We start from the raw sequence: 20810 nt of genomic DNA, 5'->3' as shown, positions 1-20810 counted from the left end.
AACGCGAGCTACGTTCACAACACTGGTCATCCACCTCAGGTGGCGACCCCCTTCCCTGTCCTCTCCTTCCATGTTAACTAACTAGCGCACAGTGGCTTATGGCTACATTGCTCAGAGTTGGAGTTTATAAACACAGGCTTTGTGTTTGTACTATGGTACATAGCAAGGGGCCCAAGAGCAACACTGTAGACTATTTTTATAATACAATGTGCCAAATACACGTATTTCAGGCCATACAGAACACCATGCGAGGCTGCTGGAGGCACAAGGCTGTCTTAAGAAAACATTGGCGTAGGTAGAGGGCAGAGGACAGTCTCGTCTGTGCCATCTGTAGAAGCAGTCCCTGGTGCGAGCCATCCTGAGAAGCCTACCCAGACCTCCTCCCAACGGGAACTAGTCGCTTCACTCGGAACGGGCAGCTGGAAGGGTGTGGATAACAGCATGGCAGGACCTGGGACCAAAGCAGTAGACAGGGTAATGCAGAAAGTAGTTCCCAGGTCTACCCTACTATTTGGTCACCAGCTGAGGAGCACAACTACTAGAACAGGGTACTTTGGCCAGCAGATGGTGCTGAAGCACAAAATGACAGACTATATCCCAGATAATACAAGGTACCAGTAAGGAGAGTTCCAAATATATGTGGGCTTATGAAACAAATGCTGTTTAAATATATTGCAGTGACACTTGCTAATGACTTATGGATCTTCTATTAAGCAAAGAGACTTGCTACATAGTTATCAAATCTAAATTTACTTCGTAAGCTGTGCTGAACATTCCCTCTTTCCTTGCACAGACACCAAAGAACATCATTACTTATAGCCAAAGTCATGTGGAGTAAGCCTGAGAGTTCTCGACACCTTTTCCAAAGTAGCCTGCCTGACAGAAGGAGTCAGAGAAGGTAGAAAAGGAACATTTTTACGTGCAGAAGGGAGAAACTAAGCAAAGAACTAGTCCTTAGGAAGAAATGGAAAATGTTGCCTTTTTGGATGAGCCTCTTCCCCAACCACACATACAGATTTGCACCACATATACACATCAACCGCTATTATAATTACTTAGAAGGTTAAAAGTCAAATACTGTTGTCCTTAACCTGAGCAGAAAGGACAGACGTGCAGGTTACTTAAGGGAATGTCCACAGGGAAAGACATACTAGGTGTTTGTAGTGCAATGGCTTTGCCAGTACACAGACATGGTCAAAGTCGGGGGGCCTTTTCTCTTTTACTATACACTGCTTCCGAAAGAACGCATCTTCAGACTCAACCGTTTACCTGTGAATTTGTAAAGCACCATCTGTTGACTGTATAGCCACAGTTGGAAGCCAATAGTTCTCACTATCACTGCTGAGATAAAATTTATTTCTGTTGACTTGAACTGCAATGTGGACCACTGTTGGGATCCCCGTTAACAGAAGACAAAATAAGAAAGTATTTCAAATTTAAAGATTAACTTGAAGCGTACAGCTGCAGCAACCAAACTTCTGGACTGTAAGTACTACCAAATACAAGCAAATACAAAAACATAAGTAAGTTTGAAGAGTTACCTTCACACCAAGATTGAAGAAAAATCTAAGAATATTCTTATCTAGGGGAAAAAAAAACAAACAGAAAAAGATCTATGAAGACCTAAAATATTACACTTCATCTGATCCAAAAATCAGTCCCTGCAAAGAGTGCCATTTCAGTAGAGAAACACTGATATCAAGTTGCTGCTTGCATGTCTTTGAGTGATTTGAGTTTTTTTTCTTTTTGCCACAGTAAAATATCTAGAACACAACTGCAGTTAAAATGTCAGTTTTAACAGTTTGTGGAACTGAACTTCTAGTTTTTAAAGAAACAGTTCAGTAAACAAACACCACCGTGCAGTCAGACATGATATGTTCTTTATGGGCATATTCCATATTTGTAGCATGCCAAAACCTTTATTTTCCCAGACCAGTAAGGAAATACTCAACAACTTCCAAGCTTTTGATTACAAGAGAAAATCTGTTACTGTAAAAGGAAGCAGTTCTCCAAAGAAAATCCTTTACATTCACAAAACCTCAAGCTATGGTGGGTCAAGCTAAGAACCACAAAATGATCATATCAGATTTCCAGGTGCAACCACTTAAAATACTCACAATGTTAGCACAGCAAACTGAAGAGTAACAACTCTTCAATATTCCCTCCCACGCCTTAAATCATGGAATGACAACAATTAGATCTTTTGACACAGACTAACAACAGGACCAAAGAAGTTGTCTTTATCTACATTTTAAGAACAGAAAACCTATTAGGAAAAGTGGTATAAGACCCAGACTTTCTTCTAGCTTCTCACCTTTAGGTAAGTCTTCCCCAGTATTGCACAGGGAGTAAGAGGGTGCAACGGCTCTTTCTCCCTTTTCACTAAAAGGAAATCCAGGGTATAGTGGATCCTGGTAAGGATTCAGAGTCTGAGGCAAAGGCATTAAAGGCTGGTTAACTGCTTGTAGCGACACAGGAACTCCAGCAACTGGAGCAGATGTTACCTGAGCCTGTGATACAATAGAGTCGGGTCCCGTTGCTGGGGCTGGCATCAGTGAAGAAGCAGGTATTTGGGCTGGAATACCTAAGGGAAAAAACACATTTTTATCTCTCTCTCTCAACTATATACAATCACAAAAGAAAACAACAGCAGGAAAGCAAGTTTCAAAAGACAAAAGAAAAAAAGAAAAAAAAGGTATTCAGGAAGACATAGGAGGAAATTCTTGAGTCGGGAAGTTACAAACAAAAGAAAATTTGGCTAAATGCAGAGAACAGTTTTCAGAAAGAGTGAAACAGTTAAGCTTTCCAGCAATAGCTGAACCCTTCCCATATTTATTTTTAAAATTATGAATACCAGAAGGAAATAGGGAGGCAAAAAAAGGGGGGAACTGAAACTTATATGTGCATCTCTGCAGTCCTCATTCTGAACAGTCATTTACAGTCAGCCCTGAATCTGAGTTCAGATTAACTGGGCTATGTATCTTCTGTCACAGATGCGGTCAAGTATGACAGGATTATTACCATATCATGTGAACATAGTATGCTGATTTGAAAGCTAGTCCTTGTACAGAAACGCAACAGTGGGAAAGAAAATATAACACCTGATCTAATGAGCATTACTGAATCTAAGCTAATTCCACTTATCAGAAGATATGCACAGCATACGGTTTTGCAGCTCATGTCCAAATGCATCTCGTTAGTTCCAGACATACCAGACCCAAGCTGAGTCCTCAGTGAATCCAGGAGCTTATTACACGGGACACAGAGCACAAACACATACCAAGACAACGTGTTCTACTTCAAGCAGATCTTCAGAATAAGCCCCCTCAAAACTCAATGCTATCCCACTCAGGAGAAAAACAGAGACTTGAGTACGCATCCTTCTTCCACCTTCAGGTAGGGAGTAAAGCAAACTATACATACGGGCAAAGATCTACTAGAACTCTCACTAGCTTTTGGCAGTGAGAAACTATATTCCTATAAATGACTGCCTTTGGAATGTGAAGTTACATGAAACAGTGTCTCCTGGAGGCATCTTCAATTTAGCAAGACAGTGAAAGTATTTTTCAGGATTAGCTGTTTCTGATTTATGTTAATATTTCTTCAAACCTGCTGGTCCATAGGTTGTTGGCTCACTTGGCCAAGCTGGCACAATGGCTGGTACGGAAGGCACTGATGGAGGTAAATGCACCTCAGAAAAGACTGGTGAAGGTGTTGGAGTTATGCTTGGTAAGCATTCTGTCAGGTTCTATAAAAACAGAGATCACACAAAATTACGCTAAATCACCATTGTTGGTGACCCCTAATGTGTTCGACTTCTACCAAAAAAGGCTTGACGACTCATTACTATCCAGACTACCACCATCACCATAGCAAAATATTAACTAGTAACATCAGGCTGTATATGTGAGAGAGATCTGAGGTACATTACATCACTGTGTGAAGAACTCTGCACTGAGCTCTATCCAGAATGTGCCTGTACCACAGACAGCCATCAGTGTTATAACCACCTCCACAAGCATTAAATTTAACTATCATCTCCCATCCAAAAGAAAAGCCACCCTCACAAACAATTACCAATAACCTTGGAGAAACCTGAAAAAGCAAAGGTAAAGAATTTAAAGTGAAAAGCATGGTTATCTTAGCAGAAAGATATGAAATAACCCCTCTCTCAGAAGAGAAAGGATATACTTTTACTTTTCTATCAAGGGTTGCCCCTTTTACATGCTTTATGTTGGACATAACAGATTCCTAACTGTAAATACGAAATCTCAGTATTATCGCTATAGAAATGACTACATAATTAAAAGCCAGTATTATAATACATACGTGGCTGTGATGAAGCTCCCCTTTGTCTGAAGTCTCCTGACTGGAAAACTTTGAAATCAAACAAACATTTCTTACTTGCTCAGCAAGAACCGGAGAATCTGTTTTTACTTGTTCCAAAGGAGATGAAGCTTTTGGATAACTCTCATCTTGACTATTCTTCTAAAGCAAAGTTAGAAACAACAGACACAGCTAGTCTAATAGTAAGATTTACTTTTCAAAGAGGCATTCAAAGTTATTAAACCACACTACATACAAAGTGGGCTAAGCACCCAATCACTATTACACTAGTGTAACATTTTGCTCATTGAACGGACAGCAAAGGTTAAAAGCCAACAAGAGGCCACAAATCTTCACTGAACTTCAGAGATCATGTCTGTTAGCACAGTAGCTATTATTAAACGTCAAATCTTCTGTGGTCCCATTACACTGAAAGTACAAACTGTACTAAGCAATTACAAATCCAGATTCGTAAGTGCTCTCGATAGCCCAGATTTGAGAACTTAGATTGCAGCTATAAGTACGGGTTACAGGGGCTCAGGAAAGCTGACAGCAATACAAGCCTCCAACCTTAGAAGTATTTCACTAAAAGCTGTAAAGCAGCAGCAGCAATCACAGCTCTAAAGGCAGCTATTGCTCTGCTAATCATGTATCAGAGAAGCAATAACATTAAAAAAAAAAATTTGGTCTTTTCTTTAAGATTACCTCAGATGAATTTGGCTCAAGCTTCTGACTTAAGTGGATCTGCCTGGAATTTGACTCTGTAACACCAAGACATAACCTAGTAAATGAACCATTACACCATTTATGGCTATCATAACTTAAGCCAGTTAAAAGTTTGTCTTTCCAAAGTTAAACCTTCAAAACAAAACCTACCTCAGCACATATTACCTCAGAAAACTTAAACTTCAATTTTTATCAAAGATCAAAGCATCCTAAAGTAAACAATTGTTGGGGCAGTAACAGAGCAGCTACTTCAACCTGGGTTTTCAAAGCTCTACAGTTCTTTACTGAGGTTTGTTAACCATTTCGGTGATGCTTGAGGGAAGCAGGAAAGAAATGTAGCTGTCTCTTTAAACACATATCATTCATCCTAAATCCCTCCTAGTGGAAAATAATTAAGTTGGTACTTTGCTTAAAACGAAAATGTTTTGGTCTGCATTTCCATATTCAAGTGTTAAGATAACAGAAGCTTAAAGTCTTCTCTACTCTTGACTTGAGTAAAAGATAAATCAGTGTAGGAGGTTTCAATGGTTCAAAAGATCTAGAAAGTTTTCAGACTGATGCAGAAAGTTTAATTTCTCAAGCACCAGCAAACACTCGGTGGGGGAGATGGTGCTGAAAAACAGTCACGGCATCATCTTCATATAACAAGATCTGTACAAGTTCTTCACATTCTAGCTTGTGTTCAGATCTGGTCACCACTGCTTGTCAACCAAACTCATGCATGTAAGTTTAATAATAGCTGCTAAATAGATATGTATTTTTTAAAAGCTTAGTATATGCACCATCACAACTAGACAACAATGTAAATTAAAACAATATTGATCATGAGAATTACTGCCAATTCCCCAAGCACTACTAGGAATGTCTAAATACTCAGAAGGAAGTACAGTTTATTCCCATAGGATTTTTAACCTAGTTTCAGAAGAGGCAATAGAATCCAGAGCATCACAAAAGCAGAGAAAGCTGTACATGCCGCACACTTCAGCAAACTCTATCATGACACTGTAACAAAGAGCTTTCTCTACATGAACATTCTTTTTGGCATTGCTGATGAAACAAGTTTTCAAATGAAAGAAGTAGTTTTCAGATGTTTGGTGAATGAAAAATAAGTAACATCAGTCCTTGTGAGACCATTCAAGAAAGCATTACATGTTGTAAGAGGGACTAAGGAGCACAAGTATCATACGCAACAGTAATGCCTCTGCTGTTGCCAGAGATAAGGGAACAAAAACTTTTCAAAAAACAGAGGGAAGGAACAACTTCTAAGAGGAGGCTAAAGAGTTTGTATTATTTAGTCGGGGGGTGGGGTGGGGGGGTGGGGGTGGGGGAAGTGAAATAAGCCAAGATCAAATTCAGTGTTTAGTTATGGCAAAGCTGACATGACAAAAAATAAAAAACCAAATAAAAACCCCTATTAGCTGCATTTAGCGAAGATTTACTAACTACCTCCTGACAGCTACAGCTTTCATCTACTACTGCCACATTCCACTCCCTCACAGAAGAGGAAAAGCTTAGAGTCAATGAAGAGAAGCTAAAAAGCGTTATATCAGATTGGGGGGAGAAAACCCAAACAAATTTTGACCATGTGACAGCTCTTTCTACTGCGGGGGGGGAATATGTGTGTGTGTGTGTTTCAACTCTTCTGTACACCATCTTCTCCTCTCTTTCTGTACCATTGTATGCTAATTCTTAACCATGCCGCTTTGAATACTTTTACCTGCTTTTCTCTTAACTGACTCCAGTAAGCACTCTTAATACTCCTCCCACTGGCACTTTCTGCCACACTCACTAGAATTTCAACAGGATCTAATTTAGGGTAGCTCTGACAGCCTTTTCGTTTCTCTCATTCCTCTTCCCATTTACTCCAAAAATCCCAGCAAGGAGCCTGCTCTCTTAGCCACATTCACAAAGCAGGAAAACATGTACTTTCTTCCCGAACCACACCTTTGCTACCTTGAGCCTAGCTTAGTTTGGCACTATTACTCATGGTAATTTTCCCCTCATTGCCTAAAAAGATGCCCTGTCTTGAATAAATTCTGAGGCTCATAATAAAAGCAAGCAAACAAAAAAAAAACCCACACGTGATCCAAAAACATTTATTTTTACCTCTGTCCTTCTGCTCTTCCACCTCTGCTGTCCACTTGCTGTTTCTTCTCTCATTATTTGAGAACTTTTTCTGGTTTAAATTATCCACAGTCTGTGTAGCAGCCTGACAGACTGACTGATTCTAAAGAAATTCACAAAAGCGGAAATATGAATTTATATAAGAAGTATGATGACACTTTGCCATCATCTGACATGATACTATTATGCCTTCATGACACATAATACTTATCTCTATGATAGGCAGAAAGGGAGGGGAGGGAGGGGAGAGAAGCAATCTTGATCAGTATTGTTCAGATTCATCCACTCTGTCATTCAAAGCGTCCTTTAAAAGCATTCATGTCATTAGTTTAGATGACAAACAAAAACTGCAGACCATATCTGCTTTAAAATCACATCCTCCTCCAGCAGGTGAGCAAATACAGCATATTGTTAACAACTGCTCAGAGAGAGAGCAACCTCTGCCCGTTGGGCTGCAGTCTTAGTCTGCTCTTTGCAGCACAGAAGAGCTGTACATGTCTCTCGATTACACCAATGTAAGTAATTAACGCTCAAGAACTGAAAGACCCACCGCAGGAAGTCACTTCCACAAAGCAAGAGATGTAAGGCCCATCTTTCACCTACTCATTCTTTCCAGCCTGGTTCTTGTTTCTCTTTGCCCTAGGATTTAAATCCAAAAAGCCCCACAGGTCTCTAGATTAAACCTATGTAGGCAGCAGCTCTTTACCCACAGGATCTGCTTGCTCCCTGGGTGTACTAAGAGTCCAATTCCCTTCCTTTAAAAATTGCATCAACAGAATAATCTCTCAAAATCAAAAGGTCACATTCGTCCCTCAGACACAGACAAGTCCACTGAAGCCAGCTCAACTCCACAACGGTAAAAGAATTTGCATTACTTATAACACCAGGCAAGCTCACGCACCAGTAAGTTCTCAGGCTAAAAAGAAAAGTCACTTATAAATAAAACAGGTTTTATTTGAACCAAATCAGAAAAAAAATCACCTAGTCACCTCTGATACTAATTCAAGCACCACACTGCCATTTTACTGAGCTATTTCTCAGCTAAATTAAACTGTACTCTAGAGCAAGTTCTGTCCTCACCTCTGATCCCACCATACAAGAAAAAGACAACATCTGAGTAAATTTTAAGGCAGTGCAAAGCCTTCCAAAGACAGGAGGAACACAAAGAAAGAAGCCCACAGCTTCAGAAGCTCATGTGTCTTACCATATTTACATGCCTAAAGAACTGTGTATGGAGGACGTTAAGTATTCCCAGGGGAAACTACTACGTAAGTGTCTTCTCTTGAATATATAAAGCATTGGAGATTCACGTATGTCTATGTAGAAAGTGAGTGTGAAGAAAATATCTCTAACTTTCGAATTGTATTGTAATGCAAGGACAGCAAAACAAGAATTGCTAATTAAAGGTTCATGGACAAGTGTGAAAAATGCACTATTAATTACAATGAGAAAAAGCATACATTGGCAAGAGCAGGAAAAGCTTGTTCATCCCTCTGCTGGATCTCATAAAGCGAACGAGATTCTTCTATAGCTTGTTTCTCCCTGCGTTCCTCTGGAGACAGGCCAAAGTAGTTACAATCTCTGCTGCCATGGTTCAGATCCTCGGTTCTCTCCCGGTCTGGTTTTCTGTAAAGGAAAAAATGAAACGGGATCATTTCAACAAAGAAATTCACCAGTATCAAACACAATGCAAACTCATGGTTTAGAAGGAAGAAAGAAGATAATTACATAGCACTGCTTATGTGATTCCCCATATACCAGATCCCTTTCTGTCCACTGCAACTTACCCATACACATAAAATCTAAGGAAGGGAAAGAATGGATTTTGTCCATGATTTATTCAGTTCAATACAATTTTGAAAGACTTTATAACAAATGGTAATTATTAGATCATAGTAAAAACCAAAGGCCTACATCAAGTGATCTAATCCATTTCTGTGCCAACTGAGAAATGACCACCCCCCATCTGCTACCTATGAACATGCAAGAGAAAGCTGGGGAACAAGATTTCTGTAAATACAACAACAAAAGGGAAAATGCACTATAATTTTCAGTGTTTGAAGCATCACTACACAAAATGAATATCACTGTTTCAGCTGTCTGAAATACTTAACCAAACATTTTAGGACACTCATGTATTTAGGTTACAGGTGAAAGAAAAATGCCCTTAAGATGTTGCATGTGGCAGACTCCACAGACACCCCAGCCCCATTTATTCCACAAGGAGTTATGATAGAGAAGAGTGACAGAATAGACCACGAAGAGTTTGGGTTTGTAGCCAAGTACAGAATAGTCTTTTGGACAGGATAGAAGAAGAGTGGCAATGATGAAAACAGAAACTCTGCTGCAGCAGCACAATGAATCAAAAAACCACTACCAACAAATGTAGGCAAAATGCTGTTCTGGTACTCCTTCAAGTGATGTCATAACATGAAGCAGTCCTCTATGACAGGTTCTGCAGAAGCTGAGGGAAGATCTTAGCCGTGCCCAAGAAATGCTACATGCAACATTACTTCAGCCCCAACCAGAAAAAAAAAACAACATCCACTTTCCAAGAACAACCGCAGTTTTGTGTACAGTGCTTCCGGAGAAGATGCTGCCATGCAAGAAAAAAAGTAGGAGCTCATGATGGCAGTAATTTTGAAAAAGATTTATAAAAAAAAAAAATATTTTTTTTTCTTGTGCTTGTGTGTATTCTTAAGAACTTGGAACACTTCTTAAGAATTCAATGGGAACATATTTCAAAAGAGCATGTTGGAAGCATCTGAAGCAGGCACCTGGGCTCCAAGAAGCTCAGCCAGAGTTCAAGATAAGGAAGATGTTATTTGCAGTTTTACCTTACAGTTTGGGAAGGATTCCTGCCTGGAGCTTTTTGCTCAGCTGAGGTCTGATGAGGTTGGGGTCCAGAACCTAAGAACTGATGCTGCCTGGTTCCCACAGTATGCTGAAGTCGAGGAGGTAGTGCTGACTGGGGTTTTATAGACTTGCTCTGATTCTTTGGCCCTCTGCAATCTGCATCTGTGATAAAGACGTGATTTTTTTTTTTTTAATAATTTTTTTTACACTCTTTGAGACAAAACATCTGACAATAAAGATTCTGCCACACAAAGACAGGTACAATCCTACCGGGCTGAGCATTCTGCCCCCATGTTGGGAAAAACTTTTTTATCTTCTTCCCTGGCACAGTGTTCCAGCCCTCCATAGGAGAGGCCTGTGGAAGAGGTTTAAGGCTCTTCAGTGAGACAGCATGCCTAAAAAACAAGGAATTATGGAGGGAAAAATATCTTAAAGACCAGACTGGGGCTTGCATAAATTAATACCACATGTTTACTAAGATCGATGGATCTTTCCATTTTTCAGAACATTGCATTCAAAGTCCTTTCTTCTTTATCATTACACTCAAGCAATGTGTAGAAGAACAAACTTTTTTTTTTTTTAAAAAATAAAACTCTCTCTGATAAGTTGATGCAAGCTTATCCAGTCAAGAACGATCAGCCATTTGTGAAGCGAGTATAATAATGTCTTCAGGGCAGACAGAAAAGGAGAATGATCAGAAAAAGTAATATACACTCAGATAAACTTATCACAAACACTGCAATAGATGTCAAGACTGGAACACATTACATTGGTGGTTTATATCCCAGAGCAATTACTGCATTTTTAATTGAGGATGCTGTATGGATGTCCAAGCATCTGTTTACATTATTTGAAAGGAAGACATTAAAAATCTATAACACAGTTCAAATCAGGTTAAATCTCAATTTAAAAAGGGAACAAACTGTGAGACAATCTTCAGATGTCAAAACATTTTCCTTTTTTTTTTTTACAGAAGGAGATTGCATGAGATTAATGGGCATCCTTCTCCTTCCCTCATTTACCTTGACCAAAACTGTTTCCTCTTCCCCAACTACATTCAGCTGTGGGGGTTTTTTGCCCCAGAAGAGTTAGAGAGAGCTCAAGAAGATGTCTCAAACTGCCCCCTCCCCCAAATCAACAAACAGAAAAACCTCACCCCCCAAACAACTAAAACCACCACCACTACCACCCCAGAAAACAACAAAAACAGCCAACCAACAACACACGAAAAACCCCCACAACCCCCAACAACAACTTTAAACAGTTTGTCCCAAGGTAGGGCAAAGATGATGCTGATCTAAACAGCAACTTGGCACTCTGTATGAAATCAGGCAGAGCTACTCATCCAACAGAGAAGCTAGGTGATTTGATGGACCTTTTAATAGGAAAAGCTTGTCACAAATCTAGCATCTATTTATTAAGCGCAACAAGCGACATTTAGTTAGGATGGTGTCAATCTGTTTGGGATAGAATTTATTTTTGCACAAGATTCAAATACTAATGTAGTTACTGTTTTACTCTGCAAGTAATATCCAGACTGCTTAAGCACTAAAGAAAAAAAGTCTAAAGTGACAATCAATGTAGAACCCCTTTTTCCTTTTTTATTTAGTATGTTGTTTTCTTAACAATTCTGTGGTAGTACTGCTTCAAGTAAAGAAGTAAATACACTTCAGGGGCTGAAATTAACTCTGAACTAAAGTAATGCTGCCATTACCAAGGTTCAGTTTGGCACTCTTTTCCAAAAGAGATTAAGCACTTACTTTGCTCCAAGCTCTTCTACAAATACAACAACTGGCCCATTCTCTGAACAAACTTCTTGAATATGGGCATTATAAAATTTCCCATTATGGTCTAAGCGCACCTATAAGGAAAAAGAATAAGAAAAAAAAAAAAGGTGCATTAGCTTCAAAGAAGATAATGAGAGGACGTAACTCTTTAAAATATCAGCAATGTTAAAAATCGAACTTTTCCTCTGGGCAACAGAAGACCTGAGAAATAAACATCACGTAATTCAGTAAATGTATCAAAACCAAATCTTCAATCCATATTACGTCTTCAAAAAGAAATAAAAATACTATTAAAAAAAACCAACCACAAAACAGAAAGCTTGCCAGGTAACACTACTTAATGACACACGGCTTTCAAAGCTACATGAGAAAGTTAAGAGTAACCAGCATATCAAGGGTTTTCAGCTTTACTGAAACACTTTCTCTTAGAATAAAACCCAAAGCTTTTCCTTGTTAAAATCCATGTAAAGAAAAGAAAAATTCATTACTAACTTCAGTGAAATTTAGTTTAAGAACATAATGAACACCAACTATTTCTGAAGTTATTCTTCAGAAACTTTTTTAAAACAACCAAAAAAAGTTGTTCAGACATGATCATAGTGTTACTTGTCTGACTGACATTCCATGTTCTTAGAACTCTTCTGTTACATATAAAATAAATTTCATAACATTCTGCTACAACATTCGGCTTTCCAGCTGCATTAGTCAACTCCACTTTTCACTGTTTACTTCACCTTCCCTTCCCATGTTTTTATCCCATATATTTACTGTCTTGACAGGTACATAGAAAATTTGAGAGAGAGAGTACATTAATTGCCAGAGTTTTTTCTACTAATAGTATCTGTGCCCTTTAGTAAATACTACACAAGACAGCCTTAGAGTCTTAAATACAAATTTTAAGCCTGTACTATGAAGCAATAAAAAATCAACTCCACATTAGGTTGGTTGGTTTGTTTTGTATGGGGTTTTGGGGGTTTGTGGTTTTGGGGGGTTTGCGGAATTTATTCATTATGCTTAATTCCATTACACAAATAAAAAAAAGTACAAACTTAAAGAGCCCTCATGCTGCATGATAAACCTAACTGAATATTTTCACATGAATATTAATAATTTTAATAGATGGTCAACTGTCCTAGAAAGAACCATATTTAGCCCAGTACCACCAGTTTAGTTAACACACCTAAGGAGATTAATCTAAAATTTGAGTACTACAGATTTTAATGGCAAATCTTATTTCTTCTTAAGCAGCAATACATACTACAAATTTGAATAGAATTTGAAGAGCAATTGTGTAATACACTTTGAATACTTCAAGAGGAATAATCAGCCAAAACTTCAGGATCTTCAGGATCTGCAGTAACTAAAACAAGCTCTATTCCATTACTTGAAAGTAATGAGATTAGAACAAAGCCAATTTACCAACAGTAATCATAGAATCATAGAATGCTTTGGGATGGAAGGGACCTTTAAAGGTCATCTAGTCCAACCCCCTGCAATGGGCAGGGACACCTGCAACTACATCAGGTTGCTCAGAGCCCCATCCAGCCTGTCCTTGAATGTTTCCAAGGATGGGGCATCTACCACCTCTCTGGGCAACCCGTTCCAGTGTTTCACCACCCTCATTGTAAAAAATTTCTTCCTTATATCCAGCCTGAATCTACCCTCTTTTAGTTTAAAACCATTACCCCTTGTCTTATCACTACTGGCCCTGCTAAAAAGTCTGTCCCCATCTTTCTTATAAGCCCCCTTTAAGTATTGAAAGGCTGCAATAAGGTCTCCCTGCAGCCTTCTCTTCTCCAGGCTGAACAAACCCAGCTCTTTCAGCCTGTCCTCGTAGAAGAGGTGCTCCATCCCTCTGATCATTTTTGTGGCCCTCCTCTGGACCCTCTCCAACAGGTCCACGTCCTTCCTGTGCTGAGGACCCCAGAGCTGGACGCAGCACTGCAGGTGGGGTCTCACCAGAGCAGAGTAGAGGGGCAGAATCACCTCCCTCGACCTGCTGGCCACACTCATCTTATTAAATATACTCTTGAAGTTAACCTTGTGATTTTTTAATGCAGTAAAACTGTACTGATCAGATGTTCTATTACATGCCTTTCCTACATGTACGCTGTAAGTCATGAACATCACCAACAATTAAATAATGAGCATATGCACAGTTGGAAGACACAATCAAAGAATATTTAGAAAGTAGCAATTATATTTCAAAATAGTTAACAAGGAGGGAAAATAGGCATCTTGAGCAAAATGTTCATGTCTCTATAAACTGTAATTCAATACTACTTACTTTACATTTATCTCCAACTGAGTATTGCATGCCAGCAGCAATAGAAAAATCTTGTTTTTGCTGATCTGTAAATACATTAGCAGTAATATACTGTTAGTTTAAGTACACCAAAAGAGTTACTTTCCTGATGCAGTAAAAATGCAAACCAGAAGTTCAGGTCCTAAATCTGCACACTGACCCATGTGAGGAAGACCACTGCCTAAACCCAAACTCCCATTTGCACCACTGTTCTTCAAGAGGGCTTCGCTTTATACATCAGCTTGCAAAAGCTGTAACTTTTAAGAATTCAGTTACTTACCCCATTTGGATTGGAGCCAAACATCATATTCAACATTTCTGTAAACTGATGGATTGAGTGATTTAAGAACTTTTTTAGGCAAGACCAACAAGGCAGGATTCCCGTTGCTCTTAAGGTGCTGTATGAAACAAAACAAAGTGCTAAATGGTCAACTACATAATGATATACAGTTTTCCATTTTTCAATCACAGTGCTCAAGCTTTAAACTGAAATATAAAGATGCTGAAAACACATAAAGACCTTTGGAAAAAAAAAAATTCAGTAGTGTTCTTTTAACCATACCAGAACAAAATTAAGAACTAAGCAGCATTAAAAAGGACACTATCCACCTTTCGGCACATCAAAAGCAAACGTTACTTTTCAAAGAAATAAGTAGTTTTTAAGATATTACATGTTAGGAAAACTAGAAACTCAAGATCCTCTCATGAACCTTAAACACGGAAAAAGATAGCAGAGTACAAGTTATTAGGAAGAAAATAAATCTTAACATATAAATACCTTGTTGCCGGAAAGAGACTTCAATCCATTCATGTCATTAACTGTTGTAGCTTTACTTCTGCAAAAGGACAGAAGCAAGCTGCAGTAATATAGTATTAATAAGGCCTGGAAATCAGGTAAGAAACATCTTGGAAGTGGATAAAAATACTGAAACTACCACCCTCTACAGTTTTTTCCCCACAATAAGCATACCACAGAGCATCTTCATCTCTTAAAATGAAAAAGCTAAGTCTAAAAAAAGAACTACATTTCTATATCATATAAAGCTAAAAATAAGATTTCTGTTTCTAAGTACAAGTTTTAGGAAGTCTAACTTACATGTACTGACTTAGCCATCACTTAAGGGGGGGGGGGGGGGGAAAGGAGGAGGGGGCAGGCAAGGGAAACAAGATTCCTCTAAAATTTTTGCAAGGAAAACATAGCAAAAGCAGACACAAAAAAAACCCTCAAAACCAAAAACCACTCCATTAGTTAATTGGCATCAGGCACTCTAACTTACTCTTATTTTCTACACCTGACATCGCTGGAAAATTACTTTCCATAGAGAAAAAACAAGTATTTTTCCCTACGGCAGTTGTAGGCAACTGTCAGCATTAACTTCTCCCAAAACCAAAATAAACTATTACATTTAATAACAACATAATTGAAAAGTTCACATTTATAAAGTGAAAAATATCTTCTGGAAAACTAGGTAGTAAAACAAGCTGAAGTCAGCTTTAAGACAAGCAAAAAATTTAAGACTTCATAAACACAGCAAAGTGTTTGTAATTTGGGTTAACTAGGTCAAGAGTCACACACACTAGCTCTTGCATCATAAGACATATGGTTTAAATCAAAAACATTGAGTTTGATGGTCTCAAGTGAGTATATGACCTTCATTTACAAAGGTGCTCTGGAGGTTAGCAGTATATTTTCTTATGAATCCCAAAGATACAGGGTAATGCTACTGCATATGAAGCCCAGGAATGCTCCAAGAACAGAAAGGAATAGAGAAGGTTTCCACACTCTGACATTTAACTACAATAATTGTTCCCCGAGGCAGAAATACTTTGTATTTTAACTGGAAATGTTCCCTAGTATTTTTTTTTCCAAACAAGAAAGGAAGCTAATCCCTTTCCCAGAACTTGGTTTTCTTTCTGTGGCGATTTCCATCATCTTCCTTTCTGTTGTTTTCAGCTTGAAGAAAAAAAATCAGCTCCCACCGTCTCAAAGAACTTCTTCTGTCACATGCCACACAGACTACAGCAGAGCCTCCAGAAAGGACTTCAATGATGTTCAGCGGAAAGAGGCGACATGATGCACTAATATAGCATAATCTCCATGGCTTCAATGGAATTCCACACAAGCCAGGGTTTTAAGAACAGTATTAAACAGAAGAAAAACTGCCAATATGTAAATACAAAAATGGCACTGTCAAAGACTTACTGTGCAAAAGGAATCAGTAGGTCAAAATCTCAGAGCTAGCTAGAGCATCCAGGTCCAGCAAAAGGAATATAAACCCACAAATATAATCACTTCATAAAGATCAAGGAACAAAATAGAGTACATCTATATCTACGTCTACTATCTACATCTGTATTTCTCCATTAGCTACACCTCAAGCAGGCATTTCAGCCCCCAGATGCGGAAGCAACACAACTTGGATTAGATTCCTGTAACTCTACTCAGTTGCAAGAGTGAGCCAAGTAATTCTCATGGAGTTTACCATGCCAGACTGGCACACTGACAATTCTCCCAAAAGATTCTGCTATTTTAAACAGGAAGAGGGACATGTTGCAATGGCAATATTCCATTACGTAGAGACCCAAAGCTAGACTGCAGGAAAAACAGAGGAACCAGAACCCTGTACAGTGGAGATAAGATACTTCATTCTTTCATAGTTCTAGCCTTACCTCTTTGCGTTTCTATCCTTAGTAATTTGTAAAGGTTTTTCAACCCTAACTGTTAGATTCTCCTACCCACTAGGTATTCAGAAAAACTTATTCAGCATGTATTACTCACAGGCATCTTACGTTAACTTTTAAATTGGATTTACCTGTAGTTGTCATCTTCTGAATCTGAAGCAGATACTTCACTGCTACCATTACTTTCCTCTGTCACACCAACAGCACTAAGTTCTGCTATGATTTTCTTTACATCTGTATCAAATACTTTCTCGTACAGCAACTCATACAGCAGAGCTGGAGAAGGGGAGGAGAAAGCGGAAGGGCAAAATCAGTTACAAGGTAAATGAGATTTTACACCACCATTACAGATGCATTTCAAATTACTTCAATCAAAGCAAGCAAGCATTTTGATGTGTTAAGCGAAACAGTGAAGGCATTAGAAGCAAAACCAGCTGCAGCTACTATGGCTTAATGGGTATGAAGGAAACTACTAGAAAACAGGTCTCTTGACAGGCAGATTTCGCCTTAGCCTTGTAACACTGCGCACAGGCAGAGTTTTCATAAAAAAATGAGAATCCTTGTAGGGAGTGTCACAGTGACCCATCAAACCTGATGAGAACCTTTGGGCATTTCTGCAGTCTAGTAAAGAAAACAATAATTCATGAAGACAGTTATTTTTCACACGTGCAACCCCCATGATTTCTTTGACAAGTTACACATGCAAGGATTAATTTTAGCATAAACAATTAGTTTGCTAACATAGTCTGAAATACAAAATTAAACTAGAATGCTGGCCAAAGACAATGCAACAGATTATAAATTAGTACACCAACGTTTTCTGTTTACATTAGACCACCCAAATTCAAAGAGGCAGCTAGGTCTTCTCCTCCTGGTATATAATCTGCTTTGTCAAGAATCAGGACACAATAAAAATTTATGCTCTCGCAAAATCATAGTCATTGACAATTCAAATGGAAAACTAAGCTACTGAAGAATGACTATAATAAACTTTCATATAGACTCTTTTCCTGAAACCTGATGGTGATCATTTTAAGATTTTTGGTAAAAATACGTGCTTTTAACTAACCAACATAATACTTACACTGGCACAGAGCAGCCTTTTCTGAATACTCAATGGGATAAACAATATCATAGTGGTTTCCATTTGAGAAGCACAGCAATACCTATTAAAAAAAAACACACACAGGTATTTTAGGTTTTGCATCTCACTTGATTTTTCATATGAGCACTACCTTTTAAATTCAATTTAAAGTACCAGTGTGCTTTGTTATCTCTCAAGATCTCAAAGTATCAGTAAAATGACCAAAATGTTTAGTGGATGTCCTTAAAATCAGAAAGAATTTGACTGAAAGTCAAAAAGAATTTGACAGATGTAACTATGTGAGTTAGCACTTGTATATTGATTTTTACAGAATTTTAGATTACTAGGAAGATATACCACACCCCAAATATGGACCATCTATGTTAAAAGTGCCCTCTGTGTTAACAGAATAGCTGCCTTAAATATGTACAAAAGAAATTGTTAAAATTGAATTCTCAGAACATTTCACTGTGTTGAATAATAAAACTCACATGAAACTATTTGCTGTTTATAAAGTCATCTTAATTCAGCCTTTCACAATAGCCACAGGTTTGTTTGGTTTTTTTTTTACCTTATCAGAAAAGCCATTTTCAGTTACATGTGAAGGAGAAGCATTTGGTTCCCGGTATATTATGAAATCTTTCCTGAGAAAAAAGTAGCAGTTAAGAATTCATTTAAAAATTAGTATCAATAAAAACTGGAATATTCAAGTCAAGTTGAAGGAACATACATAGCCACAGAAAACACCTAATTGAAAAGAATACTGAAAAAGACGAGTACAACTATCACTGGTCAAAAAAAAGTCTTACTTTTATGAAAGAATATACTAGAATAAGATGTGCTGGCACAACATGCACAGGGTCAATGACAAGTAAAACAAATTTCCAGACACCGCTTTCTGGAGCTGTGTCTAGAAAGATGATGGCTCCCCAGTCCTGAAGAAATTCATTACACTTTGCCATTTGGAAACCCACCAGAACAGAGAGGAGGTTAGTTTTATGAACAGACAGGAAATAGCGGTAAGTTTCCAGAAGGTGAGCAATGGCTTAGGCTAAATTTGTACTGGCTTAGGCTAAACTTGTACTAGCACACTGATTACATGCACGCGAGAACCCTTTTTGGGCACGCAGGCCAGCTAATGGAACAGCCCATGTCTGTGCTCAGAAACCCTTCTTGCCTCCCAAACCAAGTTCTCGTGCTCAGAAGGGTCCACACCGTGTTTCTGCTCCCAAATGGTGGCCCAGCTGCCACAGCATGCTAAGGAACATGCCAAAAGCCCAACAGACCATCAGCAGGCTGAGGATCAGATATTGTAACCAAATCTCCAGCACCTCTGAAAATCATGCCCTCCACATGTCTGTTTTTTCACATGCAGCAAGAAGAATCTTTTCCTGCATTTTTAAATGGCTAATTCACTGCAAAGAAGACATTCAGAAGGCTGTTTCCCTTTCTCTTTAGATAAAGACTCCAGCAAGTGTGGAGTCGAACACCATGCTGTGTTTGTTAGACTCAAATTGCTGGATTTAAAGTGGCAAAGAAACCCCTCTGTTGTCTCTTCAACTGAGAGAATGGAAACAAACTTTTGGGGAAGCTTGGACTGAACCAGCAGGTAGCATGCTGTTGCAGTGTTGGCAGACACTCATCATCAAGCGTATCAGTCCAGCATAGTTTTTCAAAACGGGTTTAGAAAATTTTTTTATTGCTGCAAACTAAGTTTTGGTACCTCATTACATTTAAGAGGATTAAAAATACCATAAATGAAGAGTTGACCTACTACAGTTAGGCAAATTTAGAATTTACACTCCACACTTATAATTCTTTTTTTATCTTGTTAGATTAAAAAAGCATAAAAAGTTGAACTGGATAGAAAGTGACAAATACAGGAAAATCCACAACTGATACTGACATGACATCCTAAAACCTAAAAAATTATCAATCTTTGCTACTTGTTTTTCTGTTATAATCAATCTCTGTCATGATCTTAAATCTAATTTATCCATAATCCTCCCTTCAAATTCTTTGCTCAGCAACCTATCACTTCCTTCAACTTCTTCCTTGCTTACACAAGCAGAAGCTTAATTAGTCTTACAAAATGATTAAGTATATTCACAGGTGCAGTTTTTGGATTAAAAAAAAAAAAACTTTCTACAAGTAGTCAGAAAAAGCAATTCTGAGAGGAAAAGAATTTTATAGCTCAGGGACCCACCCGCTTCAAGGAGGCAAGGAAAATTTACTTACCGAATTATACTTCTGACAGATCTGAGGAGTGGAAATGAAAACAAACCTATTCACACTGCATTTCTACCCTATGCTCGAAAAGTCTGAAACTCTCTCTCTTCTCCACTTGGCACAAACAGGAAATTCATACTTCTGCTTTCCTTCAGTCCACCAGCATACAGGAAGGGAAGGTACTCTTTCCCCCAACCTGTATCACCATTCCTACTTTCCCCACAGCCTCTAAATTGCCTTTTTAATGGAAGCCAGTCTTCCCAAAACAAGTATGGCAGTAACAACTGTTATGTGTTCAACTCTGCAGTGAAATACTACATATAGTTGCAACTATGCCACAAGCCTCCTCACACTTCCAAAGGAAGTTAAAAAAAAAAAAAAAACAAAAACACAAACCTATTATTAACCTGGATTTCTCTCTGTATTCATTTATCAGCTGTGGTCCTGGATATCAATGTATCATGACTTCAAAATAAACTGCTTCAATTTCACGAGAATACATTTCTCATGGCCAGAAATACAACAAACAGAAGATCACGACCATCCAGTTCCAATCAAGAATGCAATTTTGTTGACTTAAGTTGAGTTACGTCCCTGTACACCCTGGCTCAATCGAACCATCAGACCCTCTCTGTAAGTTTCAAGCCAAGCCTTACTCTGACTTCCAGTTCAGTCCTCTTCCACCCATGCA

At 38.4% G+C, this 20810-nt stretch overlaps 1 protein-coding gene across 10 annotated transcripts in view; it reads right to left on the bottom strand.

Moving 5' to 3' along the window:
• Window positions 1-20810, bottom strand: part of OTUD4 (OTU deubiquitinase 4) — a 36084-nt gene that overhangs the window by 2994 nt on the left and 12280 nt on the right. Inside the window, exons 6-22 of one of the 10 annotated variants that reach the window (XM_087737115.1) lie at window positions 18462-18534; window positions 17891-17972; window positions 16938-17082; window positions 14903-14960; window positions 14405-14522; window positions 14107-14171; window positions 11793-11893; window positions 10303-10427; window positions 10014-10194; window positions 8637-8802; window positions 7159-7279; window positions 5032-5087; window positions 4330-4488; window positions 3610-3748; window positions 2505-2584; window positions 2315-2429; window positions 1542-1582 (exon numbers count right to left, since the gene is read on the bottom strand). In XM_087737115.1, the coding sequence (XP_087593241.1) occupies window positions 1542-1582; window positions 2315-2429; window positions 2505-2584; window positions 3610-3748; window positions 4330-4488; window positions 5032-5087; window positions 7159-7279; window positions 8637-8802; window positions 10014-10194; window positions 10303-10427; window positions 11793-11893; window positions 14107-14171; window positions 14405-14522; window positions 14903-14960; window positions 16938-17082; window positions 17891-17972; window positions 18462-18534 (1825 nt within the window). Of the gene's footprint in view, window positions 1-1541; window positions 1583-2314; window positions 2585-3609; window positions 3749-4329; window positions 4489-5031; window positions 5088-7158; window positions 7280-8636; window positions 8803-10013; window positions 10195-10302; window positions 10428-11792; window positions 11894-14106; window positions 14172-14404; window positions 14523-14902; window positions 14961-16937; window positions 17083-17890; window positions 17973-18461; window positions 18535-20810 lie in introns of all 10 variants that reach the window. The other 9 variants (XM_087737117.1, XM_087737113.1, XM_087737116.1 and 6 more) reach the window with 9 other exon arrangements.

The sequence above is a fragment of the Nipponia nippon genome, unplaced genomic scaffold (assembly GCF_047370975.1).
Source record: "Nipponia nippon isolate SJK-2023a ecotype South Korea unplaced genomic scaffold, ASM4737097v1 scaffold_6, whole genome shotgun sequence".
Lineage (NCBI taxonomy): Eukaryota > Metazoa > Chordata > Aves > Pelecaniformes > Threskiornithidae > Nipponia > Nipponia nippon.
This window is presented reverse-complemented; position numbering and strand designations above follow the sequence as displayed.